The 19122-nt window shown below is 36.7% G+C and overlaps 1 protein-coding gene across 6 annotated transcripts in view; it reads left to right on the top strand.

Moving 5' to 3' along the window:
• Positions 1-19122, top strand: part of Srp54 (splicing regulatory protein 54) — a 274433-nt gene that overhangs the window by 13335 nt on the left and 241976 nt on the right. For all 6 annotated transcript variants that reach the window (XR_016546991.1, XR_016546992.1, XM_090374416.1 and 3 more), the window contains one exon: positions 4571-4710. Coding sequence is in view for 4 of the 6 variants with exons in the window: in XM_090374416.1 (XP_090230542.1) it covers positions 4583-4710 (128 nt within the window). In the remaining 2 variants the exon portion in view is untranslated. The remainder of the gene's footprint in view (positions 1-4570; positions 4711-19122) is intronic.

Genomic DNA, 19122 nt, shown 5'->3' with positions numbered 1-19122 from the left:
ATAGCATCAGCCATAAAAAAAAAATCTAATTTCACCCATCCACTCGCTCCAACTGTTTGTCTAGTTCTACATTGAATCTCTTTAAGTTATCAACTTCTACAACTACAGATGGAAGTTTGTTCCAGCAATCAACCACACGCTGGCTAAAGACAAACTTCCGCACATCTATCCTACAACTGTCTTTCCTCAATTTGAATTTATGCCCTCTCAGGCGATTATTCTGAGCAAGAGGAAGAATCCCATTGATTCGTTGACAGAATTCTAGAGTCAGGAACTCCATGCTTCATTTATGATGCTAGTAAAACACTGACTCAAATCGATAAAATGTCTTTGTTAAAAAAAATAAACAAAATAAAAATACACATACTGACTGTATTTTAAAAATAAAATTAAAATGAAATAAAATGGTATATAGCAAGAATAAAATGCAATAAAATTAAAAGCACTAAAAAGATTGAAGCCCTTATCCTAAGGAGAGACGAATGTTTTAGAGTGGCTCGTTCCGTTTCCAGTTCCAACATACAAGAAGTAGTGGACCATGCGCAGTTGCCATAGTTCGTGTTGTGGACCTGCTGGAGCATATATGTGTACATATATAGTTTGTCGGATAAACCTGTAACCAGTATTGCTGATGAGGGCGGCCGCTGCTGCTACCGAAAGCTCCTGTTTTTCACGTGGTTTTTAGTGATTCTAAATATCTTTTTAGTGCTTTTAATTTTATATTTTATTGCATTTTATTCTTGTTATATACCATTTTTATTTTATTTTAATATACAGTTTAAACAGTCAGTACGTGTATTTTTATTTTTAGTTTAATAAAGGCATTTTATCGATTTGAGTCAGTGTTTTAGTAGCATCATAGATGAATCAAGAAGAATTCCATCAGCATTGAATGTGCTCAAACCATTCAAGGCTATACACCTCAATCAGATCACCTCACAGGTGACTAGTCTGCAGGGGATCTCATTATGGTGAAACGAGATCTCGCTCACTGAAAACTTCAATCATATAAAAAACATAAATAAATTTTCAGAATCTTCTCTTCATTCCTGTTTACTTATTACAATGGTGAAGGGAAAGGGACCAACAGAAAGTGCAAGTACTGGCAGTGCTAGGAAACGAAACAAAATTTGATTTAGAAATGAAGATGGTTAATTAAGAATTATGAAGCAGGACAAAGTTTGTCATCTATTTCACGGAATTAGGTCTCGCTGCTTTAGCAGTGAATACTATTTTAAGGAACAATTCATTTAAGATCAACGGTGATCACAAAACAGCATTCAGGTGGTATATCGAAGATGGAAAAGCTATTAAATAATATGGATGGAAAATCGGATTCAGAAGCGAGTGCCCCTGAGTCCAATGGCCATTCAAGCAAAAGCAAGAAGTATTTATGAAGAAGACGGCGACTCCGTAGCCAGGTGGGAAGGAGCAGCAGCAGTGCATAGCACACGCTTCTTGATTAGACCGGGGTTCGAGCCCGTCACCACCAAATATGGAGGATGCGAAAAGGTCAGGGAATGACCACCGCATATCCCGGAGCAATATTGCCTTAGTTGCTAATGCTCCTAAAAAACAAACACACACACACAACACATTTATGAAGACATTAAGGATAAATACGGTGAAGCCCAAGCCAAGTTTGTGGCAAGCAATGGTTGGTTTAATGGGTTCAAGCATTGCACTGGTTTCCGAAACGTTAAAGTATGCAGTGAAGTTGCCAGTGCCGATTCTGCAGCTGCAGAGAAATTTTGTGACATGTTGGAAAAAACCCCTTATAAATCTCCACAGCTCTTAACTTCCGCAGCAGCTGCTTATTAGCTGGAGAGTTAATTCTTGCAACAATGTTTGGAAGGTAAAACTTGCTGACGTTATGCCTGTCTCCTCTCTTTTTGTCATTTTATAATTTTGAAATTTTTGTAATTTTTCTTGGGAATGAGATAAAAAAAAATTGAATAAATAATTCTATTTATGTGTTCGTTGAACATTTCTTTTTTTTTTTGCTTCAGTCAAATTTTTGAGTGCTGCATAAGCTTTTAGGGTAATTCCGACATGCTATAGTTCTGCGGAACGCAACCCTTATGTAAGTCGGGGAGTGGCTGTATATTGAAAATATGTTTTTTAAATATTCCCCTTCCCAATACGCTTTATGCATGCACTCTTTGTAATGTTTTTTAATGTTTGCATTTGGGCATCACCTTCAGTGTCAGAGAGTGAAACTTAAAAGAACTTTTAAGTGAGGGAGGTTGGGTGATGTGGGCTGCAGACTGGACACTACGTGCTTGTTTCGGGCTTAAACTACATCTCACTAGCAAGCATTTCTGTTCTCTTTCTTTAGAAATAGAATTTTTTTATAATTATATGCAAGAATTGGCTTCTTAAAACCTAACAAAAATTTTCCTTTTATTAATTTTTTATGGCCAAACTTCCAAAAACAAAGACATTAATTATGTATATCGAAAGTCAAATCAGTAAGGAAGAAATACTGAAATTCACATTGTCATCAATGATAGATATTTTAATAGATATTTTCTTCTTCAAGAGGAGTGTTTCCGTTTACAATGGGTTTACTCAGCCTACAAGTTATTTTTGGTAGGAATTTTTTCCTGTCATATAAAGTGCAGTTCAAGGTGTCTTGGTCAGTTAAACCTCAGGCTGTCATGCACTCCCGTACTCCATCCACCCATGTACTCCTAGGGCTCCCTCTTCTCCTTCTTCCAGGAGGTATCCATTCCAGGTAGCCTTTGGATATCTGGTTTCTTGCATCCATTTTACATGTCCATACCATGTTAGATGCTTTTCTTTGATAGTGTCAATAATATTCTTTTTCACTTCCATTTTCTGCCTCTTCTAGAACATATTTTTATTTTAAAATTTAAGATATCTATAATAAAATATAATATATATTTTATTTTAAATTTTGTTGTTCAACTTTTTTTTTTTTTTTTTTTTTTTGTGTACATTTACCACGAAACATGGCCAGGAAAAGGTTATTGGCAGAAATCAGGATAAGATGCAACACTAAGAAAAATTAGTCAAATGAGCTGAGAAGTGGCAATTGAGATTTAACATTGAAAAATATGGATACAGCATATGGGAAGTAGTAATGCTAGAATAACATACCAATTGAGTGGCACTGCACTAGCGGGAAAAGAAAAAAAATACTTGGGGTAGAGTAAGACATGAAATTTTTCTGAGCAGTGTAGACAGGCAGGCTGCTAGGACATCTGATAATAAGGTATAAGGCATATTAGCATTAGCAGAGGCATATGATGCAAGAAAGCAAGCTTATACAGCATCAGCCAAAAAAAAAAAAAAAAAAAAACCCTTCTTATTTCACCCATCCAGTCTGCATATATTCAATGATATATGCAGAAATTTAGCCAGCAGTGATATGGAGTTGATTGTCCCATTATATTTTATAAGTTGATTGTCCCATTATATATTATCCAATAATAAATGGATAGAAGATATAATTAGCCCCGTTTTGAGTACTGCATACAGATCTGGAAGCCTAATTTTAGGACAGATATGAATATGTTGGCAGATGGTGGCAGTTTCCCCGGGTGCTGAGATTCAGGGACGAACTGAATATCAAACTGAAGGACAAGTCTATCACGTTCACATTACATTATCACACTCAGGGCTGCTAGGAAGACATGTTGCCCCGAGACATTGATGGAATGGGTGCAGAAGGGTACCCCTACCATAAATGACTTAATATCTGCAAATTGTAATGCTTGGAAACTAGCCACTTGTGAGATGTAATTGAAATGTTTTAATCTTTAAATAGATTGAATAAACAAAATGCTAGTGGCAACCACATACCCTTTCTTGGACAATACTCATAAGGTGACATGGATTTCAAAGTATGATTGTAGGAAAAATAGGCAAAAGCTTGCTTTCAGCCAATAGAGAGAAAAATTTCAGAGAATAATTGATTGTTGGAATAAACTTCCATATTAGAAAGGCTTAGACAAAGTATTAGATGGGATGGATAGATGAAGTAGTTTTTTTTTTTTTTTTCTCTTTCTGATGCTGTATAAGCATGTTCCCTTGCATCATTTGTCAATACTAATTTGTAAAATTATGCAAAATTAGTATTGGTAAATTTTAAAGTGGGTGTAGTATTGGCAAACAAAGTACCAAACCACTTTTAGCAGCTTTTCATGAATTGAATTAGCTATGGTTTTACCAGATTTGGAATGAAATTTTGTTTACTGCTTGTTGTCAAAAGTTGTCTCTTCTTGAATCCATATCATATCTGTAAGGGATAGAAACACAAAGCTTTCTGCATTATTAATAGTTGCTGTATAATATCCAGTTAGTTTATTACATTGTATTGTACTTAATAATCAGAATACCAGGCATTACACTTTGACCAACTTCTTTGTATTTATAGTACAACAAACGAGAGAGAATAAATGGATAGAAGTTGTTAAATTTTTTTTTTCTGTATGTATTTTCAAGGACAAAGATGCTTCTTGCTTATTTAATATTGTATTTTTTTTAAAAATGTTTTTATTTTTCTATTTTACTAACAGAATTTTCACAATTGTTATTTGTGTAGGCAATTTTCGAAATGACGTTGTCACTGAATACACATGTTGTGCAGGTGACCAATGTGGCACCTATAGCAACTTTGGAACAGATGTCAACACTCTTTGGCTTCCTTGGAAAAATCGATGAAATCAAACTTTATCCAGCTGAGTAAGTTATTCAAAAGTTATAAATATTTAAATAATTATTTTATTAAATTATAATTTGAATTATGAAAAATTTATATTTATCTACATTATTAAAGAACATAAATTATCAATTGACAAACAGCTTATGAAAATTTTCATCATTGATATGAAATTTTGTGTATATACACAGAATGACAGCAATGCATTAAAACCAGATCTGACTTGCTGACTGAAACTAATAATGTTATAGTTTGTTACAGATAGTTTTTCCCAATCTGTAAAGATACTATATACTTCTGGTTCTGTATTTTGAAACCTAAGATTGTACATATTATTTCGATGTTAATGAGTTTATATCCAAGTTCTTGACTTAAAATGACAATGTGACCAATTTTTTTTATTAAATTTATAACTATTTCAAGCTAATTAGCAATTTGTTTATATGTATTACCAGCTTGCAATATGTTTAAACAGTGTTCTCTGGGTCATATCGATATACTGAAGACTCATCACCTGGTATAATTTTTGTTAAGGATCTAACGCAACTTTCTCAAAAAACTGAGATGAAATGATTTGTTGAATCTTTGATATTGATTGAGAATGCTTGGAATTAACTTAGTGTTCACTCACCGCGTGTTGAAATCCTGTTAATATGGCTTGATCCAAACCAAATGAAGGATGTGTCCTAAGCAATTTATTGAGTGGTTTGTTATCCAATCGAACAAATGTATAAGCTTCATTTTTGGGTGTTGATTGGTCATCACATCTTTTTTCATCTTTAGGCAAAATTTCCCTCAAAATCTCTGAAGCCACTTGAACTGTGTTTTACATCATCTCTGTGAACTACATTGAGCATTTCAGAATTGTATCTCAGTTTGTATATGCAGCGACAGTGAACATGTTGAGAATTAACAATCCTAAAAATAAATATATGTAAAACTGTAATAAATTCTTACACTTACCTTTTTTACAGATTGATTTTATCATGTATAGAACAAGCTATGAAAATTTAAAACTGCACAAGGACCTTATAATGACCCTGTATTTTCAGTTATTCTAAATTATTAAAATTCATCTCAGGAAAAGTAGTGATCCTACAGCTGACTGAACCTGTTAAATAAACATTCATTTTAACCGCTATACAAGTTGTTGAAAGAACCTTCTAAGGTTAGGGATAGGATACATCTGAATTCTGTCCAGTATCACCAAACTAAATCCAAAAACTTGGCAGTGGGTACATGGCACCTTTAAAAAATAATGCTATCACGTTACCCTTTAATTACTATGATTAAAAATGAGAAATTAAAATATTTCTAGCTTCCTAAATATAGTTTCTGGTTTTTTTAATTTTTTTGTTTTTTTTTTATTTTTATTTTTTCGAATTTCACAGAGTAATTAAATAGAGATGTTGGACAGACAATTTGTGTGATCGAGACCCACTGGTATTCATAAAATCAGATTAAATGCTAACTTAGAGTCCAGTCACAATACTATGACCACCCTCCAATGCAGACATCACCTACCTAGTGTCCATACAAAATCATACAGCGCATGTGTCAAGCTCACACACCACAAGCATATAAGGCTTGATGTTCGGCATCTGTGAACAAAGTAACAGCCTCTGTCGTGGGAAAAGCATGCTACCTGTCAGACATGGAAAAAGGCACAATCGTCGGCACGAAGGTCAAGGGTGCCAGCATTTTCGAAACAGTGGACTTTGTGGAATGCTTACGTCCTGCATTGGTGAAAATGTATCAAGACTGGACGAATGGGACAGTTTTGATGACCCAACATGCCAATTGTCGTAGTATTGGATGGCTCAACTGGCCATCCAAATGAACTGTGGAACCACAGAAAGGTCTCCAACACGACAGTGCAGCGAAACTTGTTGCGCATTGGGCTTCAGAGCAGATGCTGACGGCCATTCATCGCAAACAACAGCGTCAGTTTGCACGGCAGTAGTGACACCCCGTCTGAGTGACAATGGGTGGCCTTCAATGAGTCAGTTTCTGCTCCACTGGGTGGATGGACAGTGGCGTATTAGGCGTGAAACCTCCGAGAACAGACACCCGGACATGTTTGTTGGCAGAAGGCAGGCTGGTGTGAGGGGCGTTATGGTCTGGGGAAGGTTTTCATGGCATGGTTTGGGTCCACTGATACCTCTGGAGGGCATCCTGAACGCAAATGGTTACCTATCGATATTCACCAATCAGGTATACCCATACATGTTGTCTGTGTTCCCCTGAGGTGATAGTATCTATCATCAAGACAGTGTGCCATGCCATGTTGCCAGAATTGTCCATGAGTGGTTTGAGGAACATGACGAAGACTTCAAGCTACTCCCTTGGTCACTGAATTCCCCGGATCTTAACCCAATTGAAAATCTGTGGTACCACCTCTACAACACATCAGATGGATGGATCCTCCACCGAGGAACCTACAGGAACTCCGGGGGTGCACCGCAGTCTGCATGGTCACAGATACCTGTAGCAACCTTCCGCTGACTTATTGAGTCCCTCCCATGGCATCTGGCTGCTGTGCATGCTGTGAAAGGTGCATGTTCTGGATACTAGGTAGGTGGTCATAATTATGTGACTGGACCCTGTATTTTGATTTTCTCTTGTACAGAATCTGTGGCCTCATTTTGAATTTAAACCAAATAAAAATAGAATATGTAGGATATTAAGAAATATTATATTTTAAGTCGGGAGATCTCTTATTGGAGATTTTTTTCCAGGAATAACTGCATCCGGGTAAAACGTAATCAGAATAGATGGAAATAGTATTGAAAGACCTGCTTAAAGATGGATGAGCCTTGCAACAGGACAAAGGAATAAAAGCAAGCTTTGACCTTAAATCCATGCATGGTGAATAATTGGAAGTATAATGGGAGATAATTACTCAAAGTTTTATGGGGGATTTTCATTTATACCATCTTCAAAGGGGAAGCAACATGTGTCAAAGACCATATATATAGCCCCAGCACGTTCCATTGTTGTATTTCAAAAGTGCAGTCGGAGAGGTAGGCAAAAAGTAGAGAAGGATAGGAAGAAAATTCCTGCCCTCTCGTATTTCACTAATAGTTTGGGAATTTGAAAATCTAGGGATTTAGAACAGCTTTAAGGTCTTTTAAAGGAAAGAATATAAAAGTTTCCACTCAGAAATTCAGGTGTGTGGCTACTTGTTCCCATTAGTAGAGGTCCTGAATTGGGAGGGGTGATGTTATGTTTTGTTATTTAATTTTTATTATTAAATTGTTATTAAATTTGAACTTGTAGGATATTTGTTTTAGATACCACTCTGAAATTATTATTGGTCTAAGTATATATATCCACTTGTTTGTTGATCTTATTGCTGGACTTTCACTGGTTTCTAACTTAAATTTTGTGTCTTGTTTGTCCAATATTATGGTGTTTTCAAGGATGGTAATGTCCTGTGTCTAAGTGGAGAGCTACCAACTCAGAACTAATATTTTTTTGTCCTGTATTTTTTTTCTTTATTATTTAAGGCTGCTTTTGTGATTTAAGGAATTGCATAAACTATGTTTGTTTGTTGTTTAAAATCTATTGTTTCATTGTGTTTTTTTTTTTTTTTTTTGTTGAATTTTTAAGGTATGTACATAGTTTCTTGGAGTCATCATTTCTCATTTTGGTTTTTCTTTATTTCTTTCGGCAATATTTAAGGCACTGTTTGCTCGGGTCGCAAAGTGTTTTTTGGGGGGTCGCTGCGGTTATTTTTAGTTGCAATTTGTTTTATAGGAAATTTCGCCATGAAGGTTTTCAATATGGTATATGGCTACACTGCAATAGTGGTTGTAACACTGATTTTTGATAAATGAAAGGAAGTGACTTAAGGTCCACCGCAGTGGATACTTAAAAAATATTAAATGTCCGCCGTGTTCATACATATTAAACATTTTATATTATTTTAATTATTTGCTATGGTGGGCCTTTAATATTTTTTCAAATTTCCACTGCAGCGGAGCTTGATTCACTCCATAAAAATAAAATACACAAATGCAGTGTTATCATTAGAATAAAATTCCGTTACAAATAGTAAACTGAAAAAATATTCACTATGATGCAAAATTCATTTTTAATCGGTGTCTCGATGTGTGAATAACAGACTGTCGAATACGGACCATCGAATAAAGGTGAGTTGCTCTCTTAATGCAGTTGAAGATCACCCCGTGTGTTTTGCTGATGCTGCCATGTTTGCAGTGATGTAATTCAGGAAATGGGCTGTCTAATGTAAACTGGCACGAACTTAGTTCACCAATAGTCAACCACCTTTAGTTGGCGCCACAATAGAAACCAGCCACTCGCTGTCGAGTGTAGGTTAGCTACTGCTTGCACTTTCTAAAATCTAAAGAGCGTCAGTAGGTTGTCATCAGTCTGTGCTGTCCATGCTAAATCCATACCAATGGAGAAAATATGTAAATATTCAGAAGATTATCTAAAATTCAGCTTTACCACCTTGATCAGCAATGGTATAGAGAAGCCACAATTAAGTTTTGTACAATGTCGTTCTCAGTGCTGGATCTGTGAAATGTCACTTAGAGATAAAGCATTCAGATCATACAAAAAAGGATTTGGCGTTCTTTCGACGCCATGAAACTGGTCGCAACAGAGTCCAGGAAGTGTTCAGCAACAGAGCACAGCAGTAGTGCATGCATCATATGAAGTTGCATTGGAAATTGCCAAACAAAAAAAAAAACCTTACACGATTGGAGAAACAGTCATCAAACTCTGCATGTGGTGAAGTTAATTCTTGGGGAAACCAGCGAGATAAAGATGAGACAAATATCTCTGTCCAATAACACAATTCCGAGGCACATTGCAGATATGTCCATAGACGTGAAAGAGCAGGTTTTAAATGAAATCAAAGTTTCTGCATTGTTTTCTTTTCAAGTTGATAAATCAACGGACATAAGTTTGTGTTCTCAGTTGCTTGTCTTCGTAAAATATATTCATTCAGATGACATCAAAGAAGAGTTCCTGTTTTGTAGTGCACTTGAAACTACTACAAAAGGTGAAGATATGGAGAAGGTAAGTACCCTTTTTTTGAAACTGGAGGACTACAGTGGAAAAACGTTTGTGGGGTTTGTACAGATGGAGCACCCGCTATGCTAGGGTCAAAGTTGGGCTTTCAGACAAAAGTGAAAGAACTTGCTCCCCAAGCAAAGGGCATTTACTGCATGATTCACCGATATGCTCTTGCCAGTAAGACTCTTCCAGCTCCTCTGCAAGAAGTACTTGATTCTCTGATCAAAATTGTGAATTACATTAAATCTAGAGCCCTCAACACCCGTCTGTTTAACGAACTCTGTAAAGACATGAATTCTGATCATGAGGTTCTTCTTTTCTATACTGCTGTGCGCTGGTTGTCAATCGTGTCTTTCAATTGAAAGAGGGAATCAAGTTTTTTCCTGGAAGTTCAAGGGAAACATGACCTTGTGGCTTATTTTAATGATGAATTTTGGGAGAAAAGAGTTTCTTATTTAGCAGACATTTTAGACCAGCTAAATAAGCTGAACCTGAAACTTCAGAGAAAGGAAACACACATTATCTAATTTCAAGACAATCTTCAGGCGTTTGTATCCAAGCTGCAAAACTGGGGTTGGAAAGTAAATCTTGGAAACATTGTCATGTTTGAAAAACTGCAATGTGATGATAGAGGAATCTGAAGTTGAACTAGAAGAGAATTTGAAGGAGGAGATTACTGGGCAACTTCAATTCCTTGAAAAGGAATTTCAGCGGTACTTCCCTGAGCTTACAGAAGAAGAAGCTGCACTGGTATGAAGCCCATTCTCTGCTTCCCTGAACATAGACAGCATTTCTGATGAAGTACAGGGCGAATTCTTGGATCTGCAGGATGATTCCTCGGCATGTAATTTGTTTTACGAAAAATTGCTGACTCAGTTCTGGTTTGTTATGTATCAGTCATATCCACCATACTTGCCTTTTGAGTTTTACTTCCATTTGCCTCTACATATCTCTGCGGGAGTGGATTTTCAATGCTTCTTCATATCAAAACAAAGGCAAGAAACAGACTGAATGTTGAGGATGACATGAGGTTGGCTTTAACAAACACTCACGTGAAAATTTTGAAGCTGGTTGCCCAGATGCAAGTACAATCATCGCATTAAATATTAGGTTAATTAAATATTCAGTTAGAATTATATACCAGAAAATCTATTTTTAATGTGTTTTTTTTACCCTATTAAAAATGCCTTTTTATGCAAATGTAGCGTGAGTTGCAGGTTACTTGGCTATTATAAAAGGGGGTCGCGACTCGAAAAAGGATGGAAAACACTGGTTTATGAACCATTTTAGGTAACCGCGCTTAAAGAATCTGTTCTTAAGTGATTCGATTTCCTGTTTACAGTCATCCTCTATAGTTGAATACTTGAATACATTGTTGAACTGGGTTATTAAGATTGATTTTTTTGTGAGAAAGGGGTCTATAGCTGTCAGAATGTAAATAATTTTTCTTATTTCTAGGTTTGTGGTATATTTTAGTATTGATTTTGGTGGCATTTTAAGAAGTTTATGCTGTTGTTTTCTTCATTTTCTATAGTGAATTTAGTCTTTAATCTACATTATTCAACTCATGAAAGATGTTATTTATGGTATCTGGTTTGCTTATAAGCAGACAATCATATACATACCTTTCATAAAATTTAAGGGATGGGAAGAGTACTTGGAAATGATGTGATTGTCTATTTCCAGAAGGTAAAATTCAGAGAGATGTCCACTTATAGATCTATCCATTGGTACCCAAAATACTAGGTAAAAGACTCCTTCATGGGTAAAATAATTGGCGTATAACAGTATGTTTAGTAAGTTTGTTATGTCGATGATTTCTAATTTTGTTCAATTTTTTTTAATGTGGGATCATTGCATAACAAATCCTGAGTAGCCTTCACTCAGAGACCACAATGTGGCAATGCACCAAACAGGTTCCATGAACACATTATTCGTAACCAATCTTTCCAACAATAACGTAACAAAAGAAAAAACAATCTCCTCCATAAAGGCCTTAATTACAGTGTGACCTGAAAAAGTTAGTATTAGTAATGGCCGCATGGTGCAAGAAAGCCTATGGCTTATGCTGTACCAGCCAAAAAAAACAAACAAATAAAACAATGATAAAAAAATAATAAATAAATAAATAATAATAATTAATAAAAGAAAAGGAAATTAAACCTATCATCCTATGTGCTTCCCTGACCCGAAGGCACTATCCAGATGACCTTTGAATTTCCCCAAACTGTCAGCCTCTACCACCCATGTAGGTAACTTATTCCAGTAATTTATAACTCACTGGCTAAAATAAACCTTCCTGCAGTCCAATCTAAACATTTCACCCCCCATAACTTGAATTTATGTCCCCTAGTTCTAGCATCATTTATAATCTTGAAAATTTTGTCCTCATTCATTTTACTAATACCTCTCAGAGCCTTAGACACCTCAGTCAAATCTCCTCTAGGGTATCTAGTTTCCAAACTCTGCAACCCATATATTCAAAGTCTTTCTTCATAAGGACGCCCTTTTGCCGATCTCACCAGGCGAATTACCCGTCTTTTCACCCTTTCAAGAAGCTTGATGTCTTTCTTTAGGTGCAGTCTCCATACTTGAACACAGTATTCCAAGTGTAGTCTAACAAAAGCCTTATATAATGGGATTATCACATCCCTATCTCTACTTGCAAAAGTTCGATAGATCATCGATAGGACACCATGGGCCTTCCTTGCAACCTGTTTACAATGCTCAGAGAATTTCATGTCTGACTGTATCGTAATACCCAAGTCCCTTTCCTCCACTACTGGGTTTAGTTTAGGATTACTGTTTCCCAGGTGTAATACCTTACACTTTGTTGGATTAAAACATAGCTGCCATTTTTCTGACCATTCCTGAAGTCTATCTAGGTCTCTCTGAAGAAGCTCAGCTTGGCAGTGATCATTAACTACTCTACCAATTTTAACATCATCTGCAAATTTAGACATCACTCCCTCTATCCCTTCATCGATGTTGTTTATGAAAATTAAAAACAAGAGTGGTCCTAATACTGATCCTTGGGGAACTCCACTTCTTACATCAACCCAATCTGAGGAATTTATCACATTTATCACAACCCTCTGCCTCCTGCCCTGGAGCCATCCTGCTATCCATCTAAGGATTTTCCCAGTGATTCCAACCTGTTCCAGCTTATAAAGCAACTGCTCATGTGGGACTGAGTCAAAAGCTTTGCTGAAATCTAAATAAACAAAGTTGCCATATAACGAATATGTGATACTAGTCCAAACAGGATTACATAGACACAGCAATAGAAAAAACTAATTAAGCAAATAAATAATGTAATAAATAAAAAACCAAATCTTACTCGTAACCTCTCAAAGGAGTTTCAGTGCATCAAAAAATTAGCCAAGAATAAAAATATCATTGTTCAAAAGGCTGATAAGGGCAACTCAGTAATGTTAATAAATTTTTATAAATACTTTGTATATGCTCGATGTAAGCAGTGTGAAGAAGTTAGACACCAACTCAGCATTATTATAGGCCTTTATGAGAGCTTGAAGAACAGGGTAGATGTCCTCAAAAGACTTAAATTGGGGGGCCCATCAAGCTCTCAGCTTCCCACATCAATGCCAGAGTTTGCACGTGATCATCATACAAAACACAGCAACATCCTTCGTGGCAGAATGTGCTGGTCCCACAGGAGCTAGTTATTATCGGTCACTATATTGTCAGGGAGACAGGAAATATATTGTGCAAAAAGAATAAGTTGAATAGGACAAGGGTATATCTGCCAGGGGCAAAAGTTGATGATGTTGTACAGCAGATGTCATCTTTTAAGGGCACAAATGGTGATATTGTTGTGACACATTGGCACTAATGACATTGAGAAGAAGATCTGCAGACTTACTTAATAAGTACAGGTCTGTTAAAAAAAAGCCACTAGTTAGGGTTCAATTTGAAAGTGTCTGCAAATCTGCCCAGACAATGGGAGGGAGTATATGATGAGAGCCTTTTCAATCAATTTAGGTCTGGAGAGATTGTGCAAGGCTCATTGGATAGGATTTTTCTCAGTGTGCTCTATGCTGGTTAACAGGAGAGTTGTTTCTACATGGATGGGATACACTTAAATAGAAAGGATGCAAGAATATTTGCTGATGCTATCATGGCAGTGCTAGGTGGGTCAAAAAACTGCTAGCCTGGGGGGGGATTCGCAGTCTAAAAGATTAACAGTAGCCACAGGTAGAGGTTAAAGTGTTTCTTGCACTGCTATTAGAATGAGCAGCAGCCTAGAAAGAAAGGTGCTGAGGATTTCAAGGGCTGATGGAAGTCATCGTGGAACAAGTAAATACATGGGTTGTGTTATGGTAACTAAGAGTAGGAATAGGTGCATGTATACTTGCATGTACGCCAATGCTAAGAGTATAGTAAATGAATTTGAGGGGCTGCTAAAGACATTGAAGGCTGATGCTGTTGGGATATCAGATCTGCATTCCTTATCTCTGTGTCACACAAAGTGCATCCAGTTGTCATTGGATGGACAGTGCAGTGTTGACTCAGTTTGAATTTCATGTGACATAAGCAGTGGGAAAACCAAGTTGAGAGTAGGACTTTGTTTTAGGCCTAATGACTCTGATGAGTACAATGAACAACTGTACAGGAAAATAGTGCAGCCCAGTAAATCAGATTGTCTCAGATATAGACAAACTTGTGGGTTGGTCATTCACACACTAGCAAGACTTTTGTGAATTTATTGAATAGTTGTTTTCTAGAGCAGCATGTTCTAGGGGCAACCAGAGGGAGTAATACTCTTGATCTGATTATCAGTGGTGATTCTTTGTGCATTAAGAATCTGCACAGAAAGGAGCCACTAGGTGGCAGTGATCACAGTATACTGATGTGGAATTTACTTAGATATAACTACCGTCATTGGTAAAGGGAAGGGTTTGTGCTTTCATAACGATTCATCCCCTTCCTTCTTTCATAGAAGGAAGGGGATGAATCAGATTGGTCCACTTGATATCGATGGGTCAACTGTTGATGACCCTGCTCAGGTAGCTAACAAACTAAATGAATATTTTGCATCGACATTCACACATGAGGAGTTATTCAGCGAGGGGAATGCCAGAGGTGTATTCAACTCTAGCAGTAAGCTAGAGAATCTTGTAATAACCGAAAGTAAAGTGGAGGAGAAATTGTTGAAGATAAACACAAGAAAGGCACCTGGGGTGGATGGGATCTATCCAGTTATATTAAAGGAGGCAGCAAAGTAAGTAAGCAAACCCTTAGCCGTAATTATGAGAACTTCCTTGGACTCAGGGGAGGTACCCATGGACTGGAGATGTGCAAATGTGACCCCAATTCACAAGGGAGGATCAAAGGCTGACACAAGTAATTATAGACCTGTGAGTTTAACTTCTGTTCCCGGAAAATTAATGGAGGCACTGGTTAAAGAAGCACTGCAGGATCATCTAGACAAGACTTCAGTTATAGCTCGGACACAGCATGGTTTTGTTAAGGGGAAGTCTTGCCTGACCAATTTGATTGGATACTATGATGCAGTCACAAAAGAACTGGATGCAGGGAATAGCTTTGATATTATATACTTGGATCTTAGAAAGGCTTTTGATACTGTTGCACATGGAAGACTGCTGCACAAATTGGAGCAGTGTGGCATTGGAGGCAAATTGCTGCTATGGATAAAGGGGTGGTTGAGGGGGAGAAGACAGAGAATGGTAATCAATGGACACTGCTCATCATGGACTAATGTTATTAGTGGAGTCCCTCAGGGTTCAGTATTGGGTCCTTTATTGTTTTCTGTATTTATAAATGATAGTGATGATGGTATATCAAGCTTAATGTCCAGGTTTGCAGACGATACGAAGGTTGGCAGGGTTGTCAAGGACACTACTGACACTATGCTGCTGCAACAGGATCTGGAAAGGTTGAGCAGATGGGCTGAGAGGTGGCAAATGAAGTTTAACATTGACAAATGTAAAGTACTACATATGGGAAACAGCAACCCCAGAGCAACGTATCAAATCTGTGGTACTACACTGACAGTGGTAGAGAATGAAAAGGACCTGTGGGTGGTTGTGCAGGCAGATATGAAGTTCTCTGAGCAGTGCAGACGGGCTGCAAGAGTAGCTCATGGTGTATTGTCAATGATATATAGGAATTTTTCTAGCAGGGATAAGGAGGTGATCATTCCTTTGTATAAGGCAATAGTCAGGCCACACCTAGAGTAATGTATACAGGCCTGGAGGCCTCATTTCAAGAAGGATGTAGAGCTGCTGGAACGAGTACAGAGAAGGGCAACAAGATTAGTGAATGGAACAAAGGGGTGCTCTTACGAAGAAAGGCTTAAGTTTTGCGAATTACAGTGTCTGGAGACTAGGCACCAGCGAGGTGATCTGATAGAGGTGTACAAAGCCTTGAATGGTTTGAGCATGCTCAATGCTGATGGGATTCTTCCTCTTGCTCAGAATAATCACCTGAGAGGGCATAAATTCAAATTGAGGAAAGACAGATGTAGGATAGATGTGTGGAAATTTGCCTTTAGCCAGCGGGTGGTTGGTAGGTGGAACAGACTTCCATCCCTTGTCGTGGAAGTTGATAGCCTACATAAGTTTAAGGCTCAGCTGGACAGGTATTTCGAACGAACAGAGGGGTGAAGTGGAAGTGGTTATTTTTTATTTATTTATTTTACTTTATTTTTTTATTTTATTTTATTATTTTTTTTTTTATTGGCTGATGCTGCATAAGCTTGCTTTCTTGCATCAAATGCCTATGCTAATGCTAATGACCACAATGGTCTCAGAGATTTTTTTTAAATTTTATACAGTGGAGCCAACTGATGATGTCACCAACAGCAAATTCTAAATGGGAAGCATTCAAGGAATTAATCTTGGAAGCTACTAGGCTTTTCATACCAACTAAGAAATACTGTTCAAAGTTTATGCCTAAATGATGTCAGATGACCTAATGAGACTTGTGGTAGAGAAGAAAAATGCATGGGACACAAATTATCAGGAGACACAGATGCCTATGATAGATATAAGATAGTCTGTAATCAAGTCACAAAGAACATTAGGCAAGCAAAGGAAGATTACAAGAAATCTTTAGCAGACAAAACAGTAAAGACTTCTTTACTTATGTACTCTAGGCCATAGGTTCCCAAACTTTTTCGGGCCACCGCCCACTTTGCAAGACATAAATTTTGTAACACCCCCCCCTCCCCCATTATAACAGTTTTCCGTGTTCAAGCCATTTGATATTTTCTACATAAATAGCAAATAATGATACATTCTGCTTATGCCGTTAAATTATTGAAAAAGTAGTCGCCAATATGTGCATCTTGAACACAGTTCAAGAATTTTTTGAACACAGTTCAAAAATTGGAATAGCAGTTATTGCTATTCCAATTTTGATGAAACATAGCCCATTTGTAAAGTGTATGCTCGAATAACATTATGCACAGTTTCATACAATGGTTTAAATATGAAAATTCGGAATACATATTAAGAGATTGCAAATGCATTAGTAAGAATCTTATTGTAATAATTAAAACACCATCAAATGTATTAGAAAATTGTTTATTTCGAACTTACAAAGAAAAAATAAATTAATGTGAAGGATAGGCCTGATGCATTTTTAAAAGTTTGTTAATATCGGGTTCAACTTTCGTTAAAAGCAGTCATAAATCGCCACGCTCAGTTATATGCGATTGGTTCCTTTTCTTAGATAGTAAATTCACTACAGCACTAAACCCATGCTCAGCCAAATAAGAAGATGGAAATGCAATTAAAATTTCTGCACTAGTTCCCATAATCCAGGGTACAGTGTCGGTATTGATTTCTGAAGCCAAAACTCTTGGTATCCACTTTTGAATTTTATTTTAGTTCTTCATTTGTTGTGAGTTCTATGAGTTCCTCTTCTAAATTTGATGATCCTGCTGTGTTTACATGTGAGAAAGGATCTAGAACCCAATTTGGTATATTCATGTTTAGAATATCCTTGAATCGCTCATTAAAATCAGCATGGAGAACCTCCAAGTGTTGGCAGTACGTAAGTAAATCTTCCTTTTTGAGAGACACTGCTGATAAATTTGAAAAGTGGCTATATTCCCCTCGGCCTAGATTCCGCTTGAACAGAAGAAGTTTCCCCACAAAGGTGACAATAACGTTTTTTGTTTTAATTAAATTCCATTCATCACCTTGTAATTGTAGATTGACTTCATTAAATATTTTATAGAGGTCTGTCAAATAAGCGATGTCATTTTTGGATGTAATCAGGTTGGCCTGCAATCCGTCGTCTCTGTTTTCTAGGAACTCTAGTACTGAATCAAACAAATTGTAAAATCGATTCAGACAAATACCTTTTGAAAGCCAACGAACTTCTGTGTGAAGCAGCAAACGATTGAAATCTTCGTTTTCACTACAAAGTTAGCTAAACAATCTTTCACTCAATTAATTGCTTCTAGTCTTGTTGACTGCTCTAATAACGTAATGGAGTGACGTGTGCAGGCGTTCGCTTAAATTCTTCGCAACCAAATGTTGACGATGAAGAACACAGTGTATAGCGAGTACATTTGGTACTGCTTGTTTAAAATGCGCTATGAAACCCTTGTGGTGCCCTGTCATTGCTGGAGCACCATCAGTAGCAGCAGACAAAATATTATGAATAGGAATGTCTTTCTCTTGAAAAACTTATTCGTGGTTTTAAATATAGATTCTCCTTTTGTATCCGCTTCCAAATTTTTAGCAAATAATAATTCTTGACAAACTTTTTCTTCTTTTATGAATCGTACGTATGATAAGAGTAGTGCTTCATTATTTGGTAGAGTTGGTTCATCAAGTTGAATGGAAAATTGGCATGTCTTCAAATAATCGCACAATGATTTTTCAGTCTTCAGCCATTTCATCGATTTTTCTTTGCACTGAATTATTGCTCAAAGGAATTTTCTTGATGATATCTGATGCTGGCTTATGAAGCACAGTGTTTATTACTTCTTTTACTGCCAGCAAGATTAATTCCTCACCAATTGTGTGTGGTTTTCCCGCTTTTGGGATTAATAATGAAATATTATAAGAAGCTTGTAATCCTTCATTATCTTGTTTAGTGGACGATGCAAAAAGTTTTGATATAGTTGGACGTTTAAAATATTTTTCTTCTAGTACGTGAAAATAGGACAAATCTTTATCCTTTTCGTCAGCATGCATTTTAGTAAATGCTCTTGTAGCCTAGAAGGCTCGTTGCTTCATTTGAAAATACGTTTTGGCAAATCAAGCATATAAGTAATAATTGGTTCATAGGAGACTGAATAAAGCCGTATTTCAAATACCCGATACTGTACTATCAACATTTCTTCTTAGATTCAGACATAATGAAGTAATAAAATTTACAACAATATTCAC

The sequence above is a fragment of the Mastigoproctus giganteus genome, chromosome 5 (genome assembly GCF_048544385.1).
Source record: "Mastigoproctus giganteus isolate SK-2022 chromosome 5, ASM4854438v1, whole genome shotgun sequence".
Taxonomy (NCBI): Eukaryota; Metazoa; Arthropoda; class Arachnida; order Uropygi; family Thelyphonidae; genus Mastigoproctus; species Mastigoproctus giganteus.
Note: the sequence above shows the minus strand (reverse complement) of the source record. Positions and strands in the feature narration are given on the sequence as shown.